The sequence below is a fragment of the Cryptotermes secundus genome, unplaced genomic scaffold (genome assembly GCF_002891405.2).
Source record: "Cryptotermes secundus unplaced genomic scaffold, Csec_1.0 scaffold89, whole genome shotgun sequence".
Lineage (NCBI taxonomy): Eukaryota > Metazoa > Arthropoda > Insecta > Blattodea > Kalotermitidae > Cryptotermes > Cryptotermes secundus.
Genome location: NW_019725837.1, coordinates 648,656 through 661,577, shown reverse-complemented (window position 1 = coordinate 661,577; position 12,922 = coordinate 648,656). Strand labels below are relative to the sequence as shown.

Genomic DNA, 12,922 nt, shown 5'->3' with positions numbered 1-12,922 from the left:
TACCATGTACATGCCAACAATTGTAGCTTTATGTAAAAATACATATTCTTTTGGTAATAATAGGAATGAAATTTCTGCAATAACACCACAACGAAAAACTTAATGAAATAACTACTACTGTGGAGTGCCATATAGATCATGCAGTTTTGTGAGTTTGCAATTTTGTCTTTAAATTTGCCCATTTCCTGCTAGTTTATTTTAGGGTTATTTATTAATGCATTGAAGGGTTCAGGGTCTTGTTGAATTTGGTCTATAAACATGGCATTGTTAGCAAGTTCTCAGAACCTACAGACCCTGCACCTTCTCCCCATTCTAGCTGTAGTATAATATTCTGTAAATTTAATGATTTTGAATGTTATACTTCTGATCCCTACCATAGGGCTTTTAACATGTTACTTGTGGTACGTTATATTATACTTTAAAGAGTTTTGATAGTTATCAGTATTGTGCACAGTTGTATATATAAAAATGTTTGTTAATTTACCTCTTATGTAATATGTTGTTTTATATGTCTTGTTATATAATTGGGAAATAGTTGAGGTCATTTTATTTGAAACATATAGCATAATTTTGCCAGGTCTATATTTGCAGGTCATGAATACGATTATCACATATATGTGCAACTTTGTTTGAGGTAAAACACATTTATTAGTTCAGGCACTTTTCAGACAACCATATTCTTGTACTGTGCCATTTTCTATGTTACAAGACCGTGTAAATTATCTTGTACAAACCACACCACCATTTAGTCATTTAATGAATATTGTCTAGTCATCTTGCCAGTGGCCCAGTGAGGTGTGCTAGCTATGTGGTGGTGTCAAAAAACTGTGACAGAGACAAGGTATAATTTTGTCTGAAATGTTGGTGATGCTGAACAGATGAGCTTGCCTGACTGTATTCCCGTTCTTAAAGTGACTGTGCCAATTCTGTTATTCATAGTTGAATATGTTAAATAATAAATTGGTTCAGAATACATTTATAAGTATAGAACTGAATAAGTACATAATTTTTTGATCCCATGCTACTATATGTGGCAAAATGTTTTCATAGTGAACAAGTGAACAGTGTTGTCATGTGTCGCTGATTCCAGAGCCTTAGTTTAACTATCCATCCTTTCCCCAGGTTGTAGAATGAGGTATGCGGATAACCAGACAAAGTTTTATTTTCATTTTTATTGTGAGATGATCCAATTTAGTAATAGTGCAGTGCAGATGGTATATTTCAGTTCACTTCAGTGCAGGTATTCAAAATTGTACAAGTACTTAGTGCATTTGTTATATACTGAGTAACAGTGATGTTTTACATTGCAGTTTATTTTATGAATATATTATGTACAAGTTCCCTTGTTATATTTCATGCACAGCATGCACCTTTTAAATTGAATCCTGTATGAGACCACATAAATATGGCAAGGGGCATTTGAATTTACCATATTCTATCGTGTTATATGTGGAAAAGCTTTTCCATTCAAAGTCTATTGTTGTAGTATCATTTGTTTTATACAGGTGAATGGATGAAAAGTCTCCAGTTTCTGCTTTCTTCCCACAAACTTTCTCTTTCAATTTCTTGCCAACTCTTTCCTATTCTTAATATCACCCGGTACCTAGATGAACCATCTGCCTAATTTATCTTGGGTTTTTCCTTTAAATTCTGTTTCCATTCAAAGTTATCTTCTGAAATGTAATCAACAATTTACCTTTATATTTTACAAAGAAATTTTAATTTTAAATGTTGTAATGCTGGCCATGTGTATTGTTGAAATGTTTAAATGTTATTCACAATAAGAATGGTATATTAGTTTGTTACAGTTATAAATCTGCTTGTAAAGCTTTTGTTCCTGATGGCCCAAAATATGCACATAGTATATTAGTGTATTTTTGATTAACCTTTCACTGAAAATATGTTGTCCTATACATTGTTTGCATCTTAATTACAACTACTGTTGAAGCTCTTGGTTTTGGAAACCCAGAAGTCACTGTGAAAACCGAAATAATACATACACTGTGAAATATTAGTATTAAACATATTAACTAATCACCTGTTTTATATGTAATGATGCTTGATTGTTGAGGCATCTCTCTTTGTTGTATTCAGTTGAAGACTTTGGGTGCATATTAATTCCTAAGAGAATAAAATTCTTTCTGTGGCCAGTGATTTTGGTTTTGTTTTGCATTTCAGTGCATTTCATTATTTTTTTTTTATTTTCATTTATTTATTTATTGAGAATTTGCAAAAATATTTAGCGGTAAAATAACTTTTTTAGCAGAATTATTGAAAGAACTTCCGGTCCCTAGTCCATTATTCAGTTTTAAAATTGCATTCGCCATACGCCATACGCCATTCGTACTTATTTGGCTATAATTTCTTAAATGTTATTCAGTCCATTAAGGGCTTGTCAGTGGTTTGCTGAATATTTACTTGAAATTCATGTTCAAATGTGTTGATAGATTTAATTTATTTACTTCTATATGCTCATAGAAACTGGTAACTATATTTCTACTCTTGTTAATGCCGGTAACATGGTAAGAGGAGTTTTCCTAATTAACATTAATAGTGAAATTTGCATAGTTTCTTGCCAGTGCACATATTTGTGCCATAATAAAGCAGCTAAAGTTTACTGTTTATTCACATAATTAGTGGCCACCTCCTCCAAACTGAGAGTTTTGTACATTATGACAATGACAATAAAACTCCATGAAATGAGTACAGTGTTTTGATCATCAGTCACTTAATGGAACACAGAAAATATTGAGCTGGTTAACTGGTAGCTCCTTAATCTAAGTGATTAAATTGTATGTGTTGCAGAGGTATTGGTGACATTTTACTATTGAGTACTGTATTGAAAATGATATAAATCTACATCAAGTAATTAGCTTAAACCATGATGTAATGAAGATGCCAGTAAAGTAGTTTAAACATTATCTGCTTAGTAAGTATTGATCTGTATTAAGAAATGGAAGTAGTAAATGTATGTGAGGAGTACCAAAGATGTAATAAAGCTGAGTATAAGTTTTAAAATTGCAAATGGAATTTTTCATTGTAGTAAAAGTACAGATTAACCTTGACATCAGGCACTTGTACAAAGTCCCTTTCCAGCCCTACTATGACACATTTTTTGTATTTACCATACTTCTGTTGCAGTATTTTTCTTGCAGTGTTAAATTTATGGTACCTCTAATTTTCAAAGAATAGATGTATGCACTGTGTGCATGTATGTATGTTTTTTAAGGTATTCAATGAAACTGCTTGGGGAACTTGAACTAAATAATAACTCATAACTCTTTTTTAACTTTCTGCCTCTTTCCAGGAAATTATGAAACTAATTAGCTACTTGGTTCTGTAGGCCTACAGTTACTTATCATTTTGCTGTGGGCTTTATTGATAATGCATAATGCAAATTGTGTATGCATGGATGTACTCTTGAATATGTCAGGAGCATTACCCAAGCTGTTATCAGTTATGTGGATTAGACTTACTCTTGTTTAATTCTGACTTCATAAAATTTTCTGCCATCATCTCCTTTGTGTCGCAATTGCATTGTATCCTTTCAGCTTGTAGTTTCATACAGTTTTAGCTGAGAGAGTACAAATGCACAGCTCATGTGATAGCTCTGAGATAATATTACTTCACAGATTAATGATGCCAGTGTTTTTCAGTAAGGATGAACACAAGAGACAAACTTTAGCAATGATTACGGCTTTTTATATATCTGCATTGTATTTCAGAAAAGGAAGTAATACAGTTTGAGGTTATCTATTACAGTACTTGTAGTTTTAATATTAATTTTTCATAATTCACTGGAACAAATATAATTCATGGCATTCATAAAGTATATTCATATTCTGTAACGAACAGTGGAGGATAAACGTAAATTTTGAGGTTTTCACGGCGGTGACTATGAAGAAAGCAGTCTTCTGGGATGTGGCACCATGTAGATATTGTGTTACTAGTCTGCTAGTACCTGCGCTCACTGGTTCTTCCTTTGCAGATTTTCTTCTTTTTTCTTCTACCCTGAAGATGGAGGTGATACGTTCCTCCAAAACGTTGGTTAACACAATATCTACACAGCGCCAAATCCCAGAAGACTGCTTTCTTCAGTAGAGGATAAATGTTTATAATCCACATGACAGCCATAGTTTATTTATTCAACATAGTTTATTTATTCTACTCTTAGCATTCAGTGACATTTGAAAACATTAAACAAATATCCCATTTTGGATTTCAGATTCTCATAGTGGTGGCTATGAGGAATTGTGCTTTCTGTTATATAATGTCCTGTATTAAAGTGATATGTTCCTCTGGAACGCATCACCTCCATCTTCAGGGTTGAGGGGTAAGAAAAGTGAGAAACCAGCATGAGAAATGGACAGTAAGCAGAGCTGACTGCTTGGCTTGCATGTTCAGTACTAGTGTGTGTCTTCCACATGTGGTTTGCTTTGCTTGCTGCATACTCCATACTGGTTTCTTACTTAGTTTATTCTTTGACCCTGAAAATGGAGGTGAAATGTCCCTCTGGAAGTCAGTTGACATTAACCAGACCACATAACAGGATATCCTGGAAGACAGAACTCTTATTAGCACATGGCTGTGATAGCCTGAGATTTATCATTGATAATCAATGTCTGTATTAAATATTTATTTATTTATTTTGTCTCTATAGATCATTGTTACACGATATAGGACAAGTCAGTTGCTGTACATTGGCGGATTACAGTAAGAGAATAAAGTTCCAATACTTAAAATTGTTTACAATAGTTAAGATTTCATATAGTGTGAGGTGGAATCCATATTAGGTCCCCTCGGCACGTTGGCTTCCATATGTCCTATTGTACCTGTACCGATGATTATGCTTATGGAGAATTTGATGGAATGAGGATTGGCAGGGGAAACTGAAGTACTTGGAGAAAACCTGCCCCAGCGCCACTTTGTCCATCACAAATTCCACTTGACTAGACCTCAGCGGTGGGAAGCCAGTGACTAACTGCTTAAGCTATGGCGTGGCCTTAGAGATAATAGTGGTGAATTTGGCGATAGCACTGGTATAAAGTTTCACTGTAGACTACACTGCAACGTCTCATTACATCTGTTCTCCCTTCCTGGTGCAGCTTCTTCGTATTTGCAATCTCTCCAGAGTAACCCATTCAGGTACATCTCTGACTGTGTTATCTGGGTTGCTGGAAAAAAGAAAGGAAAACTGCACAGTAGGGATTCCCAAAACCGATTATTCATGAATTATGTGATTATAATTGATTAGTGTTTGTCTCACACGAGAGAAACTCATCCACTTTACAAAAACAATGATCGAGTAGGTAAGCTTTTAAAGCGTTTTTGAACTTATATAGTACTCGTATCTCCCTTTTGACATTGCTTCGTGAGTTCCACTTTTTATTGTGTTTTCCATCGTTTTGCGCTGCCACTAAACTCCCTGGCCTAAGTGCTATTCGAAGGTGAATGTAGCATTTCCTCAGGCTTGTTTCATATTACTTATTCGATTCTTTTGTTTTCAGCTAGTTCATGGTTTCATTTTCTTTTGCCTTGGCTGCTAACATTTTCTTTTATTTCCTCTATATTTCCCCAAATGCAAACTGCCGGCATAGGCCATGTGATTCAGAATTAGAATGCACTGAACGAGGAAGAGCATGTGATACTTTTACAGATAATCGTTCAAAGGTTCTTAAAATTACTCCCACCATTCACGAAATCTTTTGCAAAATCTTGTGAGTAAATATTTAGCTGCCCTATAACAAAGAAGCTGATAAATGAAATGATATACCCGTAGAGTTAAGTCTGAGTTGTGTGTAATTGTCAAGGAATGTGAGCCAAGTAATCCTGAACATATGTTACATGTCACTGTTTTTTAAGTATAAAATTGCAGAGCATGAGGTGTACTACCATATAATCACTCACTAATGAAGCTCAAAACTTCTCTTGAAGCACCAATCTTGCACCTACTCAAGAAGTTCCCAGTATTTTATGGAACCCAAAGGTTCTTTACCATGTAAGATTTGAGGCNCTGCTTTTACCGGTTCTCACGGTCTCTTTGCTTGCAGATTCTTATATATTTTTTTCCTTCTACCCTGAAGATGGAGGCGATACGTTCCTCCGAAACGTCGGTTAACACCACATATACACGGTGCCAAATCCCAGAAGACTGCTTTCTTCGTTCTTTACCATGTTCACAAGAGCCCTCCAGCGGTCCCTATTCTGGGCCAGATCAATCCAATCGATACTGTCCCACATTATCTCTCTGAGATCCATTTTAATATTGTCCACCGACCTACTCCTTGGTCTTCCCATTGGTCTCCTTCCTCACAATTAACGGCACAAAAACAAAATTAGCAGCTTCGTTAACCCTTCGTGCAGTTAAAGAAACAAATAAATCACTGAAGCCCGTTATAAATCCGAAACCAGGAAACCACGCGGAACCGCATTTTTTTAAAAGAGTGGCATACTCCGTTGCCTGGAAATTGAGTTTCTCAGTCTTTCTGCGGGTTGCGTTGCCGTTTCCTCAATTAGCGCTGCTCCATTCATTAACATGTGTTCAACTGAGGCTGTCTACAATTTTCGGAAATCTGGGTTGCGTTGCGGTTGCCAGTTTCCTTTTTGTGCCCTCGGTCATAATGAATTTGTTGGCGAATATGATCCACGGGAAATAGTGCCAGCAATGTACCATCGGTCTTATCAGTGTCTTTTGTGAAGGACTGTGCTGCGTAGCTTCTTATAAGGGCAATTAATTTTACATTTTGTGGCGAACTGACCTGTTCACAGGATGATTATTAAATAAATGTAGCAATCTTGAATGTTTCGGAGCTAACATCATCATTATGAACGACGGTTCCGTGGACTGTTGTGTCATCTTTGGTAGTGAATGACCACACCGATGACAAGCAGGTTGTGTTAAAGTTGGGGTTTATTTACTGTGGTTAGAGTTTAGTTGTGACTAGGTTATACTTATATAGATTTGCTCTGAAATGGCAGGAAATAAGAAAGATTCTAAAACAAATGTTTCCGATGGAACAAAAAAGAATGAAGAAGAAAGCGCAGAACTTGTGAGGATATATCTTTTAATTATTTCAGTTTAGTATTTAAGAGTTTTTCAAAACCAGTACATCCCATAGTTTTGAGCAAAGTACTTGTTATTGATAACATTAACATGAAGAAAATAATTCCACGTATACTTAAGTATACAGTTGTGTTATATATATATGTGTATACACACACTCAATATAAGTACAGGCTACAATCTCCATGTGCCAACCACTAACCTCAGTATGTATCAGAAAGGAATTTACAGTATTTGTATTTAGTTAGTCGGCAATCTTGCTATTGTAATCAAATATTTTAATCACTGATATATAACTTCTTAAGCCAGCGTTAAACAGCTGTCTCCTACCTGACTCTATAGAAGAAGTGCTCTAAATAAGAAGTTCCAGTTACAGATATATGCAAGTTGTAATGGTGATGTTTCTGTGATGTAATTGTTTTGGTGTAATTCTGTATTATAAGAAATGTCTATAAAAGCTGTTACAACTTTGTATTTATATTGGAAACAAGTAATGTATTTGTGTTATTGCATTTTACAACCTTGGCTTAGGCCTATGATGCATCTGTGGAGTGTAAATAAATTCTGTTCCATTTTATACTTATTTTTATTTGCAGTCTGAGGAAGATAAACAGCTTCAAGAAGAGCTAAATATGTTGGTTGAGAGGCTGCAGGTAGGCTTCATTCATTAATTTATTTTAAAATTCCATGAATCCTCTCTGGTCACAATGTGCCTAGGATGTAGAACATGTCAGATTACGATATGTACTGTAATGACTAATGCAGGCAAATAGTTATCATTGTCACAATAATGTTGTAAAAACTAAATCATAATATATACAATTCGATAGCAGTCTAAAATATACAATTCATAAAATTGAAAAATTAGTATGTAATAAAAATTCCATAGGTACAAACGTAAAATACTATTATTAATACCTTGTATTTAGTATTAGTTGTTAAAAATAATTCTTATACAGGATGGAAATTAAATTAACCATTTAAATATATGGACTGTATATCCTTGTCTTCAGTATATTGATAATATTCATTCATTGAGTAAAAAGAATGCTGACATAAGAACCTCTTCAGTGTAGATTTAAAACTTTTGGCATTATTGGCTAAGGTCTTTATTGACTGAGGGAGGTGATTGTACACTTTGATGCCTGTTATGTAAGTTCCATTATTAAATTTTGCTGTTTCCACAGCAGGAAAATGTAAGTCATCGTGGGTTCGAGTAACATATTCGTGAATCTCATTATTCAAATTGAATATATGTTTGTTATTTATTATGAAGATAAGTAATGAATATATATATAGTGAATATAATGTCATTATTTCTAACTGCTTGAAGATATTCCTACAAGAATCTCTAGGTTTAGTGTTTGTTATGATTCTAACGATTTTCTTTTGTAAGACAAACACTTTCTTGGCATGAGAGGAATTACCCCAGAAAATTATGCCGTAACTCATGATAGAGTGAACATAGGCAAAGTAGATTAGCCTTAGTGTTGGAAAGGTTACTATATATTTAATGTTGCGCGGCACATAACATGTAGAAGTTAGTCTATTGATCATCAGATTTATATGTTGTTGCCAAGATAAAATATCATCAATAGAAACCAAGGAACTTAGTTACTGTTGCACTGGGAATACTTTTCTGTTCATAACTGATTTAGGGCTCTGTATCATAGCGTTCCGTGGTTCTGAACTCCATATATTGAGTTTTATTGAAATTTAGTTTAAGTAAATTAGCCTTAAACCAGGTGTTTATATTTTTAAAAGTTTGGTTAAGATTTATTTTATAGCTTAATTTATTGGGTTCTGTTATTATGATACTAGTATCATCTGCATATAATACCATGCTATTATCTGTATTTATCGTTTTGGGAAGATCATTTATGTATAGCAAGAAAAGCAGAGGACCAAGAATCGAGCCCTGTGGTACTCCATATTTTACTTTCTCCCATCTAGATGAATTATCACTATCAGTTGTATGGCCCAGAGCAACTCTTTGCTGTCTGTCAGTCAAATAAGATTCCATTAGTGTTTTAAAAATACCATGTACTCCATAAAATTCAAGTTTATCCAATAGAATTCCATGGTTTACACAATCAAAGGCCTTTTGTAGGTTGCAAAAAATGCCTCCCACAATTTGCTTATTATTCATAGCTGTGGAGATACTGTTAATCAGTGAAAATGCTGCCTTCTCCATAGATGAATGTGTCCTAAATCCATATTGTTCAAGGGCCAAGATACTGTTTGCTTCAATATGAGTGATTAGCCTCGAATACATAAGTTTTTCTATAATTTTTTAAAAGGAAGTTAACAGTGATATAGGCCTGTAGTTGGAAACTTCTTGTGTGTTGCCTTTCTTAAAGCAAGGTTTGATTATGGCAAATTTTAATCTTTCTGGAAATACACCAGAATGCAGAATCACATTACAAATATATGTCAGAGGAGAAATTATAAATGGAGCACTTTGTTTTCTTATTCTACTGGAGATCTCATCATACCCAAAAGAGTCTTTAGTCTATCGTTTTTATAATTTTCTCGATTTCGTGTGTGGAGGTATACTGCCAGCTCATTTTGGTAAAGTTGTGAAAGTTATTAAACATGATGTTAACATTATTATTACTAAAAATATTTTCCCAAGATTTGAGACTTAGTAAATATTGAAAATCCATTATAGTGATGTTATTAATGTTTCTAGTATAGCTAATCTTAGGAGTCTTATTAGATACCGAGATGTTATTAAGTATGATGAGTTGGGCATCATGATCTGATAGTCCATTTATGCATGGTTTTATGTCATAACTACTACTATTGTCAATGAAAATGTTGTCAATCAAGGTAGCTGAGTTATTAGTGATTCTTGTAGGAAAATTTACTGTACCCCTGAGATTATAAGTATTTAACATGTGCTCTAATTGGGTTCGTTGATTGCTAGTTAACACCTTTTCATGAAGATAGTTAGATATGTGAGGATATGGAGATATTGATGTAAACAACATTTGTATGTCTGCAGGAAAATAATGAGCAACTTTACTTGCCTGCACTTGAGAGCCTGCGGAATCAAATCCGAGCATCTACAACTTCAATGACTAGCGTACCTAAGCCCTTGAAGTTTATGCGATCACATTATGATACAATGAAGCAGATATATGCAAAGATACAGGATCCAAAAACAAAGGAATTTTGTGCTGATGTTGTGTCTGTTCTTGCCATGACCATGAGTGATACTCGTGACTGCCTTAAGTACAGACTGCTAGGGTCACAATGTGAGATTGGAGACTGGGGCCATGAATATGTTAGGTAAGATTGAAGTCTGCTTGCTTGATGTAATATGTAATAAATACAGACTATAATCCTTACATCCTTAGGCAGTGTGTGGTTCTTCATGCCAAAATTTCAGACAGTTTTTATTATAAATAGCCATATCTTTAGTGATATGTCATGCAGTCCTGTGAAGGTCAACCAACATGTAGGAGGAACATACTGTCTACATCTTCAGGGTTGGAGATTAAAGAAGTGTGAATGGAACATGCAGCAAGCAGAGCTGTGCTATATTCTTGCTTCATGCTGACAGTAGAGTTGTAGAAGTGTATATAATTAATAATTAATTATTTCCAATTAACAGTAGTTTGTTTCATTTTATCTTCAACAGAGCCTGGTTGTGTTAGTTGAGATTAGTGTTCTCTAGAAGCAGATATGGGTCAAACTGTAATATGTATGAAAGTTGTATCTGTGTGAATGGTAAGAGATCAGTAACTTTGTAATTATTATTGGCTACTCTCTGTAGTAACAGCTCCATTGCATGGTGGCTTTGGTGTTAGCCAGTGATTTTAGTACCAGTCCAAGAACTGATGTAGAAATCAGGATGTGTAAGTAGGTTATGTTCAACATACACAGAATTACATGGTTGTTATAAATTATTTGTGTGATAAGAAATTGTTGTATTTTTTTAAACAGTTGAGGATGCAAACATGAAATAACTTCAAACAACAAGAAACTCATATAATTTATCTGTCAGTGTTTGATATTTACTCCATTACTCTGCGAACATCAACATGATATTCAAAATCTTCCCATATGTACTGCAGCTGTGACTCATTTGACATTGGCTATGACCTGTGGAATTCCATATCAGCTCTCAAAGGGTCTTTGGCATCATAAGTGGATATACCTGGTTATTCACATCTGCCCATATGTAGGAGTCACATGGAGTGAGGTCCAGGGATCTAGGCGTCCTGCTGGTCCTACCCAAGTGTCAAGTGCCTTTTACACTTGGGAATCCATTTTACTTCGAGAGTGATCAGAGCTACGCTCACAGCTGATGTGTTGCTGTCAATGTTAGCAAATGGAAACTTCATGAGTTTCCTTGCTGTTTTCAAGTTGTTTCATGTTTGCATCTATAACTCTTTTGAAAATACACCAATTACTTATCATAGCCCTGTATATTAATTTACTTTTTCAAACTTAATGTGGTTACTGTATTAATTGTAGGCATCTAGCAGGAGAGATTGCAGGTGAATGGGCAGACATGAGTGGGGGCGATGAAGAATTACGGCTTAAGTTGGTGGGGTTGGCTCATCAGATTGTTCCATACAATATGGCACATAATGCAGAAGCAGAAGCGTGTGATCTTCTTATGGAGATCGAGCGTTTAGATTTGTTAGAGCAGTATGTGGACGAGAGTGCATATCCAAGAGTGTGCTTATATCTTACAAGGTAAGTTATGGTTTTGAAATCTTTCATTTCTTGTGGTTTGGCAAGTTACGTCTTTAGTGATGCATTAGGATGTCTTCTTTTTAGCTTTCTCAGGTTACTTCTGAGCAGTTCCTTACCAAATAAGAAAATGAAATTTCAACCATACTGTCTCCAGTTTTCATGATTTTTGGTTTACTAGAAGATATCCATAAAATGAGAGTTTCCCAAAAGTTTCAGGTTTTGTTGTAACAAATCCTTATGTATTAATTAATGAATTTATGCAGTTTGTAGCACGCAGAAGGCTATTTTTACAAATATATAAATATTTCCTTTATTTAAGAAGTTGGAAATATAAAATTTGGTGTCCAGCTGTAGATCTTCTCAAGGAATCTGCTGGTATAAATTTTATGCATAATCTCTAGTAATATAGGAATTGTGACCTTCTTACAACCTTTTTCAGGAAATTAAAGAAGCAATTAGAAAGCAGGAACCCATTATAAACAAATGTTTGATCTGTTAGGAAAGAGACTAGTATGGACTTTGCTTCACTGTTAAACTTTATTATAAACCAGCATCCTTTTCGTCCTCATTTTGGAGTGTAGGAAACACTGTCAGGCACAGTATACCACGAAGAATATGAGGGGGTACCCAAAAGAAACCGAACTTATTTTTTTTAAACTTATTTATTCAAACTTTAAGCACAAACCTTCAGTCCCCTTCAGAATACTTCCCACTTACACTAATACACTGTCTAGTCTTTTATTCCATTTTTCAAAACATTGTCTAAATTCATCTTTTGAGATGCTTGACAGCGCCTCCGTCGTTTTTTCCTTTCATGTCTCTTTTCATTCGAGGAAACAAAAGAAAGTCGCACGGGGCAAGGTCGGGTGAGTATGGAGAGTGAGGAACAGGGGTCATACCATTTTTGGTCAAGAATTGTCGTACAGACAGGGCTGTGTGAGCAGGGGCATTGTCATGATGGAGAAACAAGTCACCCGACTGCCACAAATCTGGCCGTTGAGCTCCAAATCACTCCGGACAGCTCCACAATTTCTTCAATGGTCCGTCGTCGATCTTCCTTGATGATTTCACGAATTGTTTCAACATTTTCATGTGTTCGGGCTGTGGAAGGACGACCAGAACGAGGTTTGTCATCAATTGACATTTCAC

General features: G+C 35.0%; 1 protein-coding gene across 2 annotated transcripts in view; it reads left to right on the top strand.

Moving 5' to 3' along the window:
• The first annotated feature begins 6,717 nt into the window (after positions 1-6,717).
• Positions 6,718-12,922, top strand: part of LOC111863514 (26S proteasome non-ATPase regulatory subunit 2) — a 58,341-nt gene continuing 52,136 nt past the window's right edge. Inside the window, exons 1-4 of one of the 2 annotated variants that reach the window (XM_023849877.2) lie at positions 6,718-6,891; positions 7,660-7,716; positions 10,071-10,357; positions 11,549-11,773. In XM_023849877.2, coding sequence (XP_023705645.1) covers positions 7,696-7,716; positions 10,071-10,357; positions 11,549-11,773 — 533 coding nt within the window. In that variant the 5' untranslated portion in view covers positions 6,718-6,891; positions 7,660-7,695. Of the gene's footprint in view, positions 7,050-7,659; positions 7,717-10,070; positions 10,358-11,548; positions 11,774-12,922 lie in introns of both variants that reach the window. The other variant, XM_023849876.2, reaches the window with a different exon arrangement.